Source organism: Microcaecilia unicolor, chromosome 6 (genome assembly GCF_901765095.1).
Source record: "Microcaecilia unicolor chromosome 6, aMicUni1.1, whole genome shotgun sequence".
Classification (NCBI taxonomy): Eukaryota; Metazoa; Chordata; class Amphibia; order Gymnophiona; family Siphonopidae; genus Microcaecilia; species Microcaecilia unicolor.
Window position 1 is genome coordinate 281,089,645 of NC_044036.1, and position 18,171 is coordinate 281,107,815.

The window sequence follows — 18,171 nt, forward strand, 5'->3', positions numbered from 1 at the left end:
GGGGGGGGGGGGGGGGGGGGGGGCTTATTTTGCCCCCAGATAGATGTTAACCCATTCTATAGAATCATTTCCAGCTTCTGTTGGTTTGTGAATATATATATATATACATATATATATATATATACATACACACACACACATATCAAACATATAAACGGCAAGTGACCGACTCACCTGCAAATGCGCAGTACAGACTTCCCTCTCTGTCCCGCCCTCGCGTCAAGACGTGATGACATCAGAGGGCGGAACAGAGAGGGAAACGGAGTCGGAGTCCCTGTCGGACGCTGCCACCTGGAAACGAACATCGCGCGCACCAACCTCCACCCTCCCCCCCCATCCCCACAACCGCTCCCGCCCTCCTCCGTATCAGGCCCCCTGTACTGACCTGACAGTGCCTCTCACCTCCGTGTGGAAGCTCTGCAGGCAGCAGCAGAGCGCTCTGCTGCTGACTGCAGCACTTTCACACGGAGGTGAGAGGCGCTGTCAGGTCAGTGCAGGGGGCCTGGCATGGAGGGGGGAGGGAGCGGCGGCGAGGAGGGTAGCTGGAAATCTCGCCCGTTTTTACGGGCTTAACGGCTAGTATATATTATATATATATATATATACACACACACACATATATATACATACACATACAGACGTTTCCAAGCATCAGAGAAAATAAAATACGCATAAATACCATCTGTACGCACAGAAACATGTACATCTTGTATACCCCAACTTCACATGCCTATATGAAGAAGGGAATCTCTACATGTGCTTTGAACTTATCTGCTCAGTATAATCACATCTTTGACTGGCAATCTTGCTGCTCATAAGTGAGCCCGTCTTAGACTCACAATCTTGCTGCTCATGAGTGAGCCTGTCTTAACTCTGAAAACACCAATCACAAGAAAACTGAAACCAGCCACAATCTACCATATGAGACAGTATTATCAGTTATAAGATCCCAATCTGACAACTGGCTTTATGCTTGAGGACACTAACGAATTGTTCAGTCTGCTCTGCTTTTGATTTGTTATCCCCTAATATTATGAAACCTAGCAAGCCTTCCACCACCTGCTTAAAAGGCACAGTCTAACAAACTGGGACTCTTCGAAGGTCAGCCATAAAGAAACACAAATAGGGTTGGGTGACCATCAGGAACTATAACACACAAGCCAGCCACAGTCAGAATGTGATCGACGGGAAGAGGGAGGGGAGGGGGAGGAGGAGGAGGAAGGATGAGAGACATACCTGTATTTTAATTGCAGCTTGACCTTATTGCTTGACTTCTAAAAAGGTTTCTGCATTTTTTTTTTTAAACCAGGAGGACGGGGCAACCAATTTTGCACTGCAGCTGTAAAGCAGGATTGCCAACAGTAGAGCAGGCACTGTGGTAACTGAGTATCCAGCAGCAGATGGACACGTAGCTATTGTGCTCCAGTGAATAAAACAATCTGTTGTAGCAAACAAAATGTTCAAAAAAATGATTTGGCTGCAGGGTATCCTGCTTCATTCTGCTTCCAGAACGCCCTCCTCTTTTCCACCTGTCCCAATCCCTGTATATACAATGAAAGGAGACTATAGAAGCTCATGCAGATGTCTTCTCCCTCTGATAATGCAAAGCCATCTCTGTTTAAATGCTCAGAGGGTTAAAGAGCAGCAGCTGGTATGCGGCCTGAACACTGCTGCTTCCTCAGTGAAAGTAAAATCCCTGTAGTAGGTCAGCACCCACAACCCTCCAACTTACACAAGTTTTTGTTTTGTTTTTTTGCTGTGAATCATCTAATCTATTTAAATTAAGCTACTTTCAGACAACAGATCAAGAGGACTCCCCTCCTTGATTCATCTGTAGCAGAATGAAGGAGACTGGTTTGAAGAGGCATGTCAGTAAGCAGTGAAGATAACTCACCCAAACTTGGGAAGGGAAGGGGGGCAGCTGCTACTGTGACAGCTCCTGCTTTGGCAAGAAAGTTACCTTCAGCTTCAACCAGTGAAGGAATCTAATTTAGTCCAGCCTGGTTGTGTTTTAGTTAGGGGAAGGAGAGGTAAGGGTGAAGTCAGACAAAAAAAAAAAGGAACCGGAAATAAAAATAGTAATCAGGGACAAGAGTATTGGTTAGCTTGCTGCAAGGGAGCTTTCTTTTAAATGCTCAGCAATTCAGTATCTTTATTTTTAAAAGATTTATAGTCCAATGATCCAGAACACTTCATTCAAGCATATCAAAGCACCTTATCGTATTGATACGCATATGATCCAGCCACAAGTAGAACACGCACAAATTGCGTGCCTATGTAAAAAAATAAACTCATAACACGTGTATGTTACAGGTGTAAGATATGACAGCCTTCTGTCAGCACCAGGGCCTTGCCCCCCTCTCTCAATGTGCATCCTGCATTTCTTCCTCCCCCTCATCCATAGTACTAGCATAATAGCAGCAATCCAGACAGGCAGTCTTCTGCCAACATCAAGGCATTTCCTCCTCTCCCTTCCTCCCCTTTCCCTGCATCTTACCCTCTATCTTCCTCTCCTCACAGTCCCAGGGGCGTAGCCAGACACCCAATTTTCGGTGGGCCTGGAACAAGATAGGTGGGCAGATGAACCCCTCCCCATCAACCAAGGTGATCTGGTCTCTCCTCCATTCTCTCACCTGCATACCATATGGTCTCTCAAACATACCCTCTCTCCCATATACCTTTTAAATAGGATTTTCACTGGCAGCAAGCAGCAACTAATACACACTGCTCATGCTGGCCCCACAGCCTTCCCACTGATGCAGCTTCTTGTTTCCGCATAGGTGGGAATACATCAGAGGGGAGGCTGTGGGACCAGTGCGAGCAGTATGTATCAGACACTGCAGGTGAAGACCTGCTATTTATAACGTATGCAGGAGGGACAGTTGTTGGGAGTTTTCAGCTGGTGGGACTTGGGAATTCCTGCCAACCACATCATAGGTGTGCTGCTACTGGGTGGGCCCGAGACCAAAGTAGGTGAGCCTGGGCCCACCCTTGGCTACGCCACTGCACAGTCCTCTGCATATGGTTAAACAGACTTCATTATCTCATGGCAAGGATGTTCTCCTATTAACAATTCTGTATTAATGAAGTAAATGTAACAAAAGAGTAAGAACTATCTGCAGAGGTGTAGCTAACTGCACTGCTTTATCTACAGTGCAGTTAATCCAAGGCTAATGTTTTCTCTGCGCTAACTGCAAGGTAAAATACTAGGGCGTAAGGTCTCCAAATGGATTAGTTTTGCGCATACCATGACAATAATGAACCTCACTCCCAGGCCAAGGTATGCAGAGTATGATCTCAGTCTCGCAAACTTACTTCTAACACTTACCATAGTACTTACATTGTGCCAAACAGAGCTTCCTTCTGCAGTAGAGAGATGCATGGGAACCTGCAGGATTCTTTGGAAGAGGCTTGGAATGCTCATTGGTTGAATAGTGAATACCACCCAAAAATCCATGGGAGGCTTTTAGGGCTGGGAAATAACAGGGGGTGAGAACAATTAAATAATAGCGTCAACTCCTTGAGGTGCGGGGGTTACGGGGGCGGACAGAGATGGAATGAATCTTAACAGGAAGACTCTCAAATATGAAATAAATGCACTCTGAGACCAACACCTCTATGACCAATGCCATTCTGGTATTTTTCACTTTTACCACTACATCCTGCTTCCTTGCATCCAGCTTTTTAACTGTGTTGGGATGGGGATGTCCCAGGTTATAATAACCTATTCATTCTCCACAGTTATTGATCACAATGCTTTTCCATTACAATGATGCTGTAATGTTTACAAAAAGTTTCCAATAAATGAGACGCAGCACCTTGTTGTGCCTTTCTGTATAGAAATTTCACACTATCAGCACTTCACAGCCAGCTATGAGATTAAAAAAAAAAAAAAGCTGGAGTTAATGATTAACACAGCCTACAGTTGTCTGTTGTACCAGACTTTTCTATACTTGCTCTGAAGCATTTCATCCATAATCCGCTGCCCTGGGCTGCAGGCATCACTCTGTCATCCTTAGGTTTCAGTTCTCCTCTCCTTAACCATACAGTTCTTCTTGGAGTAACACTTTACACTTCCTTCTGCATCTGTGCATTTGCCACTTGTTTGTTGATTTAATTCTTTAGAGAACTTTTTCTCCTGTTTTGCATACTCTGTTAGTTCCTTTCCTGTGCTTACAAGCCGATTTTCACTCATTCCTTCTGCTCATTAGAATGCCTGTTCCAAGTTTAATGGTGGAACTGGATTCTGAACACTTGCTTTCATACTTCAACACTTTTTGTGCATTTATATCCGCTGATACGGCTAAATAGGCCCAGAAGCCTATGATAGTAGCTCTATTATGTATAATCTCTTTCTATAAGGCTCATTCCTCCTTCAGCTCTAGGAATGTACAAGTCTTGGCATACACTGGTTCTTACTGGTTCTTGAATTTTATTCTGAAGGAAATTGTATCAAATAATCTTTACAGAGGAAGGGCAATACTTTTCTATGCATTACAGAACTGTTTAACCGTTATATTTTGTTATTTGAAGATATTCAATAGTAGATTATTTCAGACCAGTGTACAAGGAACACAACAGTCGAGATTCAAGAGAGCAGCATGTAGTAGGGTCCTAAAACGAACTGGGTCAAAAAGAGATTTAATAGCATGCACTTGTCATTAGGCATGATATGAGACAAAGAGTAAATGGGAATAAGGTACAATCTAAATTCTTCAATGAGGATATCAATGTGATGGGGTGACTTAGAAATGGGGCTGCAGTTGGTTGTGAAGAATACGATGATATCCATATTGTCTGTGATTTGTTCAGATTGAGTTTCAGTTTGATGTAGCTACCCATTAACTTCAGGACATCAAGGCAGCCATTCAAGGTGTGAAACCTAGTACTGAGAACAGAATATCTACAACCACCAGAAACTTAATGCCATCTGCAAAACAATGACTGAATTAAGGTTTCCAGGGGGCCGAGGAAGATACTTAATAGCCAAGGGGCAACAACTAACCCCTCACAACTCTCCCACTATCTTGCAAACTGCCCCACAAAGGCAGAACACAAAACATAATATAATGGTTGCTATGTGTACTGCCAACTAATATCTGTTGCCATGAGCAAGCCTGCGTTAAGTCATGGGCAAACTAAAAACACACCCAGAGTCCAAAATTTTGAGAATCCTTAATAAGATGTTCTCTGGACTCAGGTTAGGATTCACTACTTTTTTTTCCCCTCCAGTATTTTACAGATTTTTAGATTTATGCCCAAAAGCTTTAAAGATGGCTAACGTGTCTTGCCCATTTCCACAATAACCAGCAGCAGAAACTGTGAGCAGGATCCTGCAAACGGGAAGGCTGTAGGGGCAGAACATTGAAAGGCAGCACTAATCAGAGACTGAGTGGGATCCAGCCAAGGAAGGTAGCTATAGTTACAGAAAGGGATGTGGTCTTGTAATGCAGAAATTAAATTTCTGCATGCGATGAAAAATGAAAGAGAAGCAAAGCCACTCTCAAATGGGAAAAGCAATTCTAACAGGTGCAGCACAGCAATTATGGAATTGCACTTTTTAACATTCCTCCCTCATCTCTTCTCCCAGACAGAGTCAGCACAAATACACATGTACACAGTAGACAGACATGCAAACATACATGTACATACACAAAACAAACTTTTTTAAAAAAGGAGGACACACACATACAGCCAAATACATATTCATGCGCGCACACAGAAGAGTTGGAAAGAATTTCAATAAGCCATTCTGTATATGCTTTCCTCACTTGTTTTGAAAAGTTTCTTAATAAAATAGATCCACTCTGTATATGCCAGCACTTAACACATGTACTACTACTACTATTTAACATTTCTAGAGCGCTACAAAGTGTACGCAGCGCTGTACAAACACAGAAGAAAGACAGTCCCTGCTCAAAGAGCTTACAATCTAATAGACAAAAAGTGAAGCATTTAAATTTAAAATATTTAAGCAGTCAAGCACAAGAGAACAGTCACAGAAGGACTGAAGATGTTGAAGGGTGGTCAGTGTGATTAGGTGTAACTCTGGTTGGAGTAGTGGGAGAAGGTGATAGAAGAATAGAAATGGGTGAGGTAAAGTAATGAGTGGGTTAATAGGGAGGTTACATAAGACATGTCACTCTAGGGGTGGGTGGGTAGAGGGGTAGGGTAGGCGGGATTAAGTCTAAAGCAGGAGAAGGTATTCTCTGCAGCCTATCTGTGAGATGGAAAATGCTCTCTGAAGCTGCTGCTATAAGTTGTTAGTTTTCTCTCCCTGAAAGAGATCCAAGCCACACCCACGAAGTTCAAACTGTCAGTGGGGAGGGTGAGGGGAGGAAATGGCAGTGCTTGATGAAAAAGAGAGCTCAGTTTGATAGGAGATATACTATAGGATGTCATTCTATAGATAGAGAAGAGAAGGGGTCCAAGAACATGTATTCCCCAGTATCCCTATATATATTTTACAAAAGGCTCCGCATTCAGCAGCCTTCTGTAAAATACTCAGCATATTGTACACATCTCATCCTGGACATCTTATTTCCCTCCTAAGCCAAAAATGTACAAGTAGTCCCCTATATCATGTTCTCTATGTAATACCACTTGTATCTCTCATTCTGGAATGGCGAATGCCATGACGGAACAATGTAAGCCACATTGAGCCTGCAAATAGGTGGGAAAATGCGGGATGCAAATGCAACAAATAAATAAATATCAAGTTGTGAATGGTCTACTGGAGGTTGCCATGACAGAACAATGTAAGCCACATTGAGCCTGCAAATAGGTGGGAAAATGCGGGATGCAAATGCAACAAATAAATAAATATCAAGTTGTGAATGGACTATTGGAGGTCGCCATTTGCTTGACACGAGTATTACTAGGAAAATGAACCCCTAAATTACTTAATACAACTAAACTGGCACGGGTCCAAAACTCCATGATCAAACAGGAAGGTATTATACTTGTTCAAACCAATACCCACTCATCAGTTTTTCTAAGAATGGGAAGTTTAGCAATAGTCTACTGTTTTCTAATTTGGTGCGATCTAGAGATCCATCCTTAAAAGGTCCACAAATGATCTCATTAAGTAAGGCATTACTTATTAATGTACGACCAGCCAGTAACATTTGTTTAGCAGCCTCGATAAGCACAAAGGCCAAGGATCTGAAAAGCAAGTTGTGCATTTAGAACTCATCAGAATCTACAGATTGGAAATTAATGAAGTTCACTTCAGTGTATTAAATCCGAATAATCTTTCCAATTAACTCATCTTCAGTTATCATTAGCTTATTTCAAATGGCTTATCTTTCCAAAGAAAAACAGATCCATTACATCATAAATTATTTCTGGATCTTGTGGACAATCCCCAGGGCACATAAGCAGACTGGAAACCATCTGGAACAAATTACCTGGCATTAATACAAAATAAACTCTTGTAGTTCTAAAGTTCTACTTTATAATTAATCATCTGGGCTAGACAGATTTTTACCTGTACCCAAGTTAGATTTTTACCAGCATATTCCTAGCCTCTTTCCCTTTCAAATGTATAAACCTTTTCAGTAAGTTAAGGAGCATTTTTCACTTTCTGGGGTCTGTTCCCAAAAATAAGTTAAATTCTTCTGCTTGTGTTCAATGCTGCAAAAGAGCTACATTCCACAAAGAGTGCAAAAATAACATACTTGAGCCATTACTAGAGAGCTGCATGGGAATGGGGATTGTAAGAATCCCACGGGTAAGGAAGAAGCTGACACGGGATTCCCACAGGGATGGAAGAAGCTGACACGGAATTCCCACGGGAGTGTATCTCTGATGGCTCAAGACTGAAGCTTGGAATGCACAGAGAGGCATCTGGAACATCAGACCGAAGCTTGGAACATTCATTGGTTGAACAGTAAATACTATCCAAAATAAAACACAGAAGGCTGTCGAATTTAGGAGGAAACAGAGGGCTGCAAGTAGTACGAGTGGAGATAGAGGAGATTAAACTTGTTTGGGATGTGGAATACAAATGTCACAACTAAAATAATTGTGGGGATGGAACAGATCTTAGCAGGTGCGGGTTAGATTGCACTGGGGATGGGTGAAATTTCTGTCCCCATGCAACTCTCTTGCCCTTACCACCTACAAAACAGGTGGCAGTAAGGGCTCACATGCTAATTTTTGTTAATGGCCGAGTGCTAATGGCAACATTACCTTAACGGCTATTAAAGCGGAAAATGAAAAAAAAAAACGGCCATTTTCCAGCCATGGCAAAAAGTGGCCTTAGAGCTTTGCTACAGCTTAGTAACAAGACCCCTAAATCTAAAATCCAAACCCTACAATCAAGACACCTCTGTGCTCTGTACAACTCCACAAAAACAATTTCAATTTGATATGTTCCATGGGGAATTTACCTCTTGCTCCTTTGCATTTCCAGCTCAGAGATAGAGATGGTATCTGGCATAATACACTTTTGTTAGCAGTGGAGTGGAGCAACCTAATGGTTAAAACAGCAGGCACAGAACCAGGGTTCAAATTCCACTTACTCACTTTATAATCTTGGGCAAATCACTTAACCCCCCAAACACCTTCTAATATTGTGTATCTGGATTTTCAGAAGGCGTTTGACAAAATACCTCGTGAAAGACTGCAGAGGAAATCGGAGTGTCATGGGATAGGAGGTACTGTCCTATTGTGGATTAAAAACTGGTTAAAAGATAGAAAACAAAGTAGGGTTAAAATGGTCAGTATTCTCAATGGAGAAGGGTAGTTAGTGAGGTTCCCCAGGGGTCTGTGCTGGGACCTCTGCTTTTTAACATATTTATAAATGACCTAGAGATGGGCGTAACTAGCGAGGTAATTAAATTTGCTGATGACACAAAGTTATTCAAAGTCGTTAAATCACTGGAGGATTGTGAAAAATTACCTTATGAGACAGGGGGGTCTAAATGGCAGATGACATATAATGTGAGCAAGTGCAAAGTGATGCATGTGGGAAAGAGGAACCCGAATTATAGCTACATCATGCAAGGTTCCACATTAGGAGTCACAGACCAAGAAAGGGATCTAGGTGTTGTCGTTGATGATGATATGTTGAAGCCTTCTGCTCAGTGTGCTGCTGCAGCTAAGAAAGCAAATAGAATGTTAGGTATTATTAGGATAAGAATGGAAAACAAAAATGAGGATGTTATAATGCCTTTGTATCGCTCCATGGTGCGACCGCACCTTGAATATTGTGTTCAATTCTGGTCGCCGCATCTCAAAAGATATAGTGGAATTAGAAAAGGTGCAAAGAATGGCAATGAAAATGATAAAGGGGATGGGACGACTTCCCTAGGAGGAAAAGCTAAAGCGGCTAGGGCTCCTCAGCTTGGAGAAAAGGCGGCTGAGGGGAGATATGATAGAGGTCTATAAAATAATGAGTGGAGTTGAACGGGTAGAGGTAAAGTGTAGGTTTACGCTTTCCAAAAATACTAGGACTAGGGGGCATGCGATGAAGCTACAAAGTAGTAAATTTTGAAACGAATCAGAGAAAATTTTTCTTCACTCAAAGTGTAATTGGACTCTGGAATTCGGTGCGAGAGAATGTGGTAAAGGCGGTTAAGCTTAGCAGAGTTAAAAAAAAAAAAAGGTATGGACGGCTTCCTAAAGGAAAAGTCCATAGACCATTATTAAATTGGACTTGGGGAAAATCCATTATTTCTGGGATAAGCAGCATAAAATGTTTTGTACTTTTTGGGGATCTTGCCAGGTATCTGTGACCTGGATTGGCCACCGTTGGAAACAGGATGCTGGGCTTGATGGACCTTTGTTCTGTCCCAGTATGGCAATACTTATGTACCTCAGGTACAGAATGTAAGCCCTCCAGGGATTGGAACAATACATACTGTACCTAAATACAACTAGCCTTGAACAATGACAAAGGCATGAGCTAAATCCAATCATCCATAGATTTTTCCCATATTTTAAAATCAATCATCCCCCTACCAATGTACTGAGTCTGGTCATTGGAATAACACTCCAAGGTCGAGGATCAAGTGTCAGGACTCCATTCATGCCAACCACGACAATAAATCTTGTCACAGTTGGTGTCACTCTTGCACAACAGGTATGATAATCACTCCAAGAAGACTTAGCTCTATTGATTTGTCCTTTGAAATGGGAAAAGTACTATATACTTGTAAACTATTTTGAATTAATTTCTTCACTAAAATTACAAACAAATTTTATAATAAACTAGTAAAAGAAGCCCGTTTCAGAGCAAATGAAACGGGCGCTAGCAAGGTTTTCGTTGCCAACACCCTCCTCCCTCCCTGGCCAACCCCTTCGTTGTTCTGGCATTGCTCCGCCCCCCGCGTCTTGACGTTAGACGCGAGGGCGGGGCCCGGAGCGATTTCCTACCCACCCCCACCTCCCTGCCTGCCAACCCCTTCGTTGTTCTGCCATTGCTCCGCCCTCGAGGGCCGGGCCCGGAGCGATTTCCCACCCCCCCGCCTCCCTCCCTGCCAACCCCTTCGTTGTTCTGCCATTGCTCCGCCCTTGAGGGCGGGGCCCGGAGCAGTTTCCCACCCCCCGCCTCCCTCCCTGCCAACCCCTTCGTTGTTCTGCCATTGCTCCGCCCTCGAGGGCGGGGCCCGGAGCGATTTCCCACCCCTCACCTCCCTCCCAACCCCTTTGTTGTTCTGCCATTGCTCCGCCCTCGAGGGCGGGGCCCAGAGTAATTTCCCACCCACCCCCGCCTCCCTCCCTGCCAACCCCTTCGTTGTTCTGCCATTGCTCCGCCCTCAAGGGCGGGGCCCAGAGCAATTTTGGTGGCTTCACCACCACGAACCTTCGAACCTTTTTGAAGGAAATCAGAGCTTGGCTTCACTGACGTCAGTGTCCTCAGAACGTTGAGGGTGAGTTTTATTATAGTAGATATGTATCAGTGGGTTCAACTTTTTAAAAGCTGCTTTCATATTTTTTTAAAAATTAGAAAAAAAATGGACTTAGTTTTAACAGCATATTGTGCATTAGTTATTTATGGTTCAACAGGTTTCTTATTCTTTGAAATTAGCCTATAGTGCCACAACACCAGGATCTTTCATTCATTACTCTCCAGGGCTTTTCCACATATTATAACCCCTACCTTCTCTTCATAAGCGCTGACTCCGTGGGTGCTGTGGGTGCTCGAGCACCCCCAATATTTTACGGACAGGAAGTTCCCTTCCAGCCCAGCCAGAATTTTAAAACTACTATACTACCATCCGAGTTCCAAGGCCACCCCTCCCTCTGAGTCCAGTCCATCCGAATTTTAAAAGCCCTCTTCTTACCTCGCGTCAGTGAAAAGCGTGCACTGCAGTCTCATCGGCGCTTCAGCCTTCCCGTCTGTCTCTCGGCTCTGGTCCCGCCCTCATTTCCTGTTTTCGCAAGGGCGGGACCAGACCAGAGCCGAGAGACAGAAGGGAAGGCTGAAGCGCCGACGAGCCTGCAGTGCACGCTTTTCACTGACGCGAGGTAAGAAGAGGGCTTTTAAAATTCGGATGGACAGATGGAGGGGGGCCTTGGAACTCGGAGGGAGGGAGGGAAAGGAGAGAGGGGGGAGGGCTAGCGGGTGGGCCTGGAACTGGGAGGGGGGGGGGCTGGAACGCAGAGGGAGGGGTAGAGGGGCAGGGAATGCACCACCTGTAACATAGTAACATAGTAGATGACGGCAGAAAAGCACCCCCAATCATTTTGAAAAGTTGGTTCCTATGCTTCTCATGTAATCCAGTTATGATCAGAAACACATTTCTCACAAGAGCTAAAAAGTGCTTTTCAGCGAGCTGACCTTAGCAAGGGCTGTCCTCAAGAACTAGAAGGCCAAAGGGTGTTTCACAATCTGTCTCTTGCCACTGTTGCGGACATCTGTGTATACTCTAACATACCTTTTTACCATACATGTTCTTGAAATGCAGATCTTGGGCATAGCAGCAATTTAGACTCTTCCAGGTAATTTACTCCTGCTTTGCAGGAAAACTGCTCTGTTGCATCCAGCAGCAAAATCTCAAGTCACACCCATCACATCTACTAATAATAATTTACATAGCGCTACTTGATGTACGCAAAACTGTACACATTATATGCAGGTACTTTGTGTCCCTAGAGGGCTCATAATCTAAGTTTTGCAGGCAACTACAAGTGGGACACCAATTTCTTTCTGCTGCCTTGAGAAACATCCAATCTTTTCCTACTATTCTGATAATGCCATTTAACCAAGTACTTGATTGGGTTCTACGGACCACACCACTGTATAAAACCCTGTATGCACGTTTCCGAAGCCTGGCCAGATTTGGGCAATGGTTGACTTACTATGAAGCATCCTCAGATCCAGCCAGTAGCGAGAGAAGTAGCCAAGTGCTGCAATCAAACTAATCTCCCCCCCCCCCCCCCAAAAAAAAAAAATCAGCCTGTTATGGTTATTATTTTGTTGCTTTGTCAGATCAGGTTTGCCACTTCTCCTTATATCTAAATAAGGTTGACTGCTTGCTTATTGGCGATGTGTTTTAAGACAATAAGGCAAGAGCAAGAGATACAATTCAGTAGCATACCATGCATGCTTGACAGCTGGGGTGGATCGCCACTGTGGTTCCCCCCCCCCCAGGCACGTCACGTAACACCCCCATGGTGCATCACCCCACCACCCTTCCTCCTAGCAAGGAGGTGAACAGAGCAGTTGTGTGGCTGTCAGGTCTGCCGGTCCCCCACTCTGGGGCAGGAAATAGTGTCAGAGGGGACCTAGGGTCTCTTTTAGTGTTTCTGAAGATGTTTTGGAATAAAGTTTCTTAGACACCATCTGAAGGTTCCTTTTTTCCTCCACTGTTTTATATGTGATATACTCTATCCATGGAGGTGCTTTCCTCTGTTTTGTGACTGTCTTTCAAGTGGATTCTCACAGCAACCTTATCCAAAGCATGCTGGGAAAAGAAAAAAAGTTAAAGCCTATACAACTGTTTCCAAGCACAAAATACCTAGTCTTCAAAACATTTTTTTTCTCAGATGCAAACTATCCTTATGTTTCCAATTAAAAAAAGATAAAAATTACATAAACAAACCCCAATAACAAGCAATTAAAGCAGATTTTTGATGCACAGCAAACCTGTTCTTGTTTGTAGTCACTGTTTGCTTAGGAGCAGGCTCCTGCTGGACAAACACAGACAGTTCTCACATGCAAGTCGTTATAAGCTTTATGATTTGATAGCTCAACATCAGTCACACAGTCATTAAAAGCATAGATAGTTCAACATCAGTCAACAGCTTTATAAAAACATGTTCTACAATCAATCAACTTGGACTACTGGTAAAAACATGGGAAAATGCCTGTCTTTGCATTTTTAAAACCATTTGTAGTTTCCCCCCTCTGTGTGCATCCAGTTAGAAACATGTTTTTAAACAACAAAAGAAAACCACTACTACAAGATAACCCAGAGGGAGAAATCCAAAATACTGTAAATGCTCCAAACTATACTAAAAGGTAAAATGATAAAGGACCTCAGGAACACTAGTTAAAAATTCTAGTCGAAAATAATTCCCACATTCCATCATTGATCTGCTGGCCTATTGTTATGCTTCAGCTAGCTATCCCGCGGAAGTTTGAGGACGTAAAGCACAATACTTCATGTGCCCCCCCCCAGTACTACCCCATGGCTTCTGAGATGCTGAACGCAGACATATAGAGGAATGATAGATGCACACACTAGTGCACAGGGAAAGCACCCCGTCACTGCCACGGCAAGACCAGGACCGTCATAGCTCACCTCTCACGTCGTCGGCCAGGGCCTTCCAGGTGGGCGCGTAGTTGATGCAGTGTCCGCACCAGGACGAGTAAAACTCCAGCAGCCAAGCGGTGGGCGACTTAAAGAGCGCCTGTCTGACACTGCCGCCATCCAGGATGGTAAGCTGGTCCTCAGGGCCGTAGAGTTTCCGGCCCTCACCCCAGGCCACGGGGACAAAAAGAATGAAGAGAGGGAAAAGAACCGGGCTCAGACGCCGAAAGAGATACAAGGAGCAGCAGCCCCCGGCACTGGCCGCCATACTTGTTACTATGGCAGTGAAGAGAGGCAGCACCGCAGCACGGTAGCGAGCGGTGACCTTTCACCGGCCATGACGTCACGGTTTTGTAGGCGGGGCTCCAAATTCGACTTTCCTCCTTTGTGCCAAGCTTGAGCTGGAGGCGAAAGGAGGAGGGGGGTTGGTGCCTTAAACTACTTCAGCCTACTGCGGGGTCACAGGTTGGGGTTTTAAGAGAAGCTGTAAAAGGTACTGGCACTAGCACCACACACGCTCAAAAAACAGTCCTCGCATGCTTTTCATCACAACTTCCGTTAGAAACGATTTATTTATTTTTCTCCCAGTTACTACTTATGGCTCCAGTACACTTTTTCATCATGGTACTGTCCCTTCCTAATCTGTTTCTCCATCTGAAACCACTGTACGCTGCAGGAACACATTGTCCACCCTCTGTATTCATTATCTTACCATCTCTTTTTTTTCCTCTTCCTTTTTCTCAGCTCTCAACCTTCAACATTTCCTTCCTTCCATTCATCCATCTCCTTTCTATCAGAGTACATCTCGCCTTCGTCGCTGTCGTCATACCTCTCCTACGCTTCTTGCTCCTTCTGCTCTCCACTGGGGACATTAATTCCAATCCTGGTCCTCCACATCAGCTCTCATCCTATTTGTGCAGGTCACACCGTGATATCTACTACTACTAATTAACATTTCTACTAATTAACATTTCTAAAGCGCTACTAGGTTACGCAGCGCTGTACAATTTAACATGGAAGGACAGTCCCTGCTCAAGGAGCTTACAATCTAAAAGACAGGTGTACAATCTAAAGTTTACAATCTAAACAATCTAAAGACAAGTGTACAGTCAAAAGAAAAGTGTAGAGTCCGTCTGATAGGGCATACTATATTTCACGAAAGGTTAGGTGCCGAAAGCAGCCTTGAAGAGGTGAGTTTTCAGCAGAGATTTGAAGATGGGTAGGGAGGGGGCTTGGCGTAGGGGTTGAGGAAGATTGTTCCAAGCATAGGGTGAGGCAAGGCAGAATGAGCGGAGCCTGGAGTTGGCAGTGGTGGAGAAGGGAACTGATAGGAGGGATTTGTCCTGTGAGCGGGGGTTACGGGCGGGAACATAGGGGGAGATGAGGGTAGAGAGGTAGTGAGGAGCCGCAGACCGGGTGCATTTGTAGGTAAGGAGGAGAATCTTGAATTGTATGCGGTATCTGATCGGAAGCTAGTGAAGTGACTTGTGGAGAGGGGTGATATGAGTATATTGGTTCTGGCAGAATATAAGACGTGCGGCAGCGTTCTGAACGGATTGAAGGGGGGATAGATGGCTAAGTGGGAGGCCGGTGAGGAGTAAGTTGCAGTAGTCAAGGCGAGAGGTAATGAGAGCGTGGACGAGAGTTCGTGTGGTGTGCTCAGATAGGAAAGGGCGAATTTTGCTGATGTTGAAGAGGAAGAAGCGACAGGTCTTGGCAGTCTGTTGGATATGCGCAGAGAAGGAGAGGGAAGAATCAAAGATGACTCCGAGGTTGCGGGCAGATGGGATGGGGTGGATGAGGGTGTTATCAACTGAGATAGAGTGGAGGAAGAGGAGAGGTGGGTTGAGGTGGAAACACGAGGAGCTCGGGTTTGGACATGTTCAGCTTCAGGTGGCGGTTGGACATCCAGGCAGCAATGTCGGATAAGCAGGCCGATACCTTGGCCTGGGTCTCCGCAGTGATGTCTGGTGTGGAGAGATATAGCTGGGTGTCATCAGCATAAAGATGATACTGAAAACCATGAGATGAGATCAGTGAGCCTAGGGAGGAGGTGTAGATTGAGAAGAGAAGGGTCCAAGGACAGATCCCTGGGGAATTCCAACAGATAGTGGGATGGGAGTGGAGGAAGATCCATGAGAGTGTATTCTGAAGGTGCGGTGGGAGAGATAAGAGGAGAACCAGGAAAGGACGGAGCCTTGGAACCCAATCTCCAATCTAATTTCTGTTCCTCTCCTCCCCCCTTCTTCCCTGCCTTTTTCTTGCACTCTGTGGAATGCCCGCTCTGTCTGTAACAAACTTTCCTACATCCATGACCTCTTTATCTCTCGTACTCTCCATCTGCTTGCCCTGACTAAAACTTGGCATTACCCTGAAGGCTCTGCTTCAGTCGCGGCCCTATGCCATGGAGGTTATCTTTTCTCCCATACTCCTCGCCCAGTTGGCCACGGAGGTGGTGTCAGTCTACAACTTTCACCCTCTTGTAGATTTCAACCTCTTCTTCCACCTCAGTCTCACTGTTTTTCTTCCTTCGAAGGCCATTCCATCCGTCTATTTGCTCCTCTGCCTCTCCGAGTAGCAGTCATTTATCGACCCCCTGATAAGTCCGTTTCTTCCTTTCTCACTAACTTTGATGCCTGGCTTTCCTTCTTTCTTGAACCTTCATCTCCTTCCCTCATTCTTGGGGATTTTAAAATTCATGCTAATGATCCCTCTGACTGTTATGCTTCTCAGTTTCTTGCTTTAACATCCTCTTTCAATCTTCAACTGTGCTCCACTTCCCCCACTCACCAGAATGGCCAATGTCTTGATCTTATCCTCGTCTCAAACTGCTCACTCTCCAGTTTTTGTGCCTCAGTTCTTCCCCTCTCTGACCATCATCTGATAATTTTCACACTTAAACACCCTCCTCCCCAGTCCCGTCCAATCTTAACCAATACATTTAGGAATCTTCAGGCTATTGACCCTTCTACTCTGTCCTCCAGTGTTTCAAATCTCTTCTCTACCACTATGTTATCCAAGTCTGTCAATGAGGCTGTCTCTTCCTATAATACTATTCTCTGCCCTGGATACTCTCACTCCTCCCATTCCCCGTTCTGTAAAACATACCAAACCCCAGCCTTGGCTGACCTCTAGAATCCGCTACCTACGTTCCTGTGCCCACTCTTCCAAATGCCTTTGGTTAAAATCCCGTGCCCATGCTGACTTCATACATTTCAAATTTTTGCTGACCTCCTTCCAGTCTGCTCTTTTACTTGCCAAACAGGACTATTACATCCAGTTGACAAATTTATTTATTTACATAGCAGATGACAGCAGAGACCTGCCCGGTCCATCCAATCTTCCAAACAAGATAAGCTCATTACATATGGTATGTGTTACTTCGTATGTATACCTGGTCTTGATTTGTCCTTGCCATTTTCAGGGCATAGACCAATGTGTAATTAAACTGTGGAATTTGTTGCCAGAGAATGTGGTAAAGGCGGTTAGCTTAGTGGAGTTTAAAAAGGGTCTGGGCGGCTTTCTAAAAGAAAAGTCCATAGACCATTATTAAAATGACTTAGCACATAAGCACCGCCATACTCGGAAAAGACGAAGGGTCCATCAAGCCCAGCAGCGGCAAATCCAAGAACCCGGCACCCCCCCCCCCCCCCCCCAAAAAAAAAAAAAAAAAATCCACTGCTTATTTCTGGGATAAGCAGCATACAATGTATTGAGCTTTTTTGGGATCTTGCCAGGTATTTGTGACCTGGATTGGCCACACTGAGACAGACCAAGGATCCATCAAGCCCAGCATCCTGCTTCCAACAGCGGCCAATCCAGGTCTGCCCAACACTGTTCTTGTTCTAAAGTTTCTGAAGTTAATGTCAAAGTCCCCGGAAGGCTTCACTCCAGCCCATCCAAATCTATTCAGCCACAATCAGGGCACAGACAGTAGAAGTCTGCCCATCACTGGCATTGTTCTCCAGATTCTGAAACTGAAGCTGAATCTGTCCAGCCATGATCAGGGTGATTATGTATTCACTCCAGTGCTCAGAAGACTCTAGAAACTAACATCAAAAACACACTGCCAGGTCAGAGATGGCATTCAAGTTTTAAGTAGAGGATTTCTTCTGCATTTTTTACATTAAATTGCAGGTTTTTGGCTTCTTTTCAAAGGTGATAGAAGCCCTGTAGTGCTGATAGTGAGGTAAAAATAACATGTCTGCGAATCTGAGCAAAGCCGGGGACAAGAACAGGCATTGGTGCCTGTTTTCCTGCGCTTGTTGTGAGCCTCTTAGGGAATTTAAACTGGGAAAAAAATTGGGGGGGGGGAGCTTATATTTCATGGCACGGGGGAAGGGTGCTGATGTGCTCTTGCACTTCCTGTTTTGCTTGGTGCATGCACACAGGAGTTTTGCAGTAAGTT

General features: G+C 44.6%; 1 protein-coding gene across 1 annotated transcript in view; it reads right to left on the bottom strand.

The window, feature by feature from the left end:
* Window positions 1–14,033, bottom strand: part of QSOX2 (quiescin sulfhydryl oxidase 2) — a 188,063-nt gene extending 174,030 nt beyond the window's left edge. The window contains exon 1 of the mRNA XM_030207617.1: window positions 13,755–14,033. Coding sequence (XP_030063477.1) covers window positions 13,755–14,031 — 277 coding nt within the window. The 5' untranslated portion in view covers window positions 14,032–14,033. The remainder of the gene's footprint in view (window positions 1–13,754) is intronic.
* Between the last annotated feature and the right edge of the window lie 4,138 nt (window positions 14,034–18,171).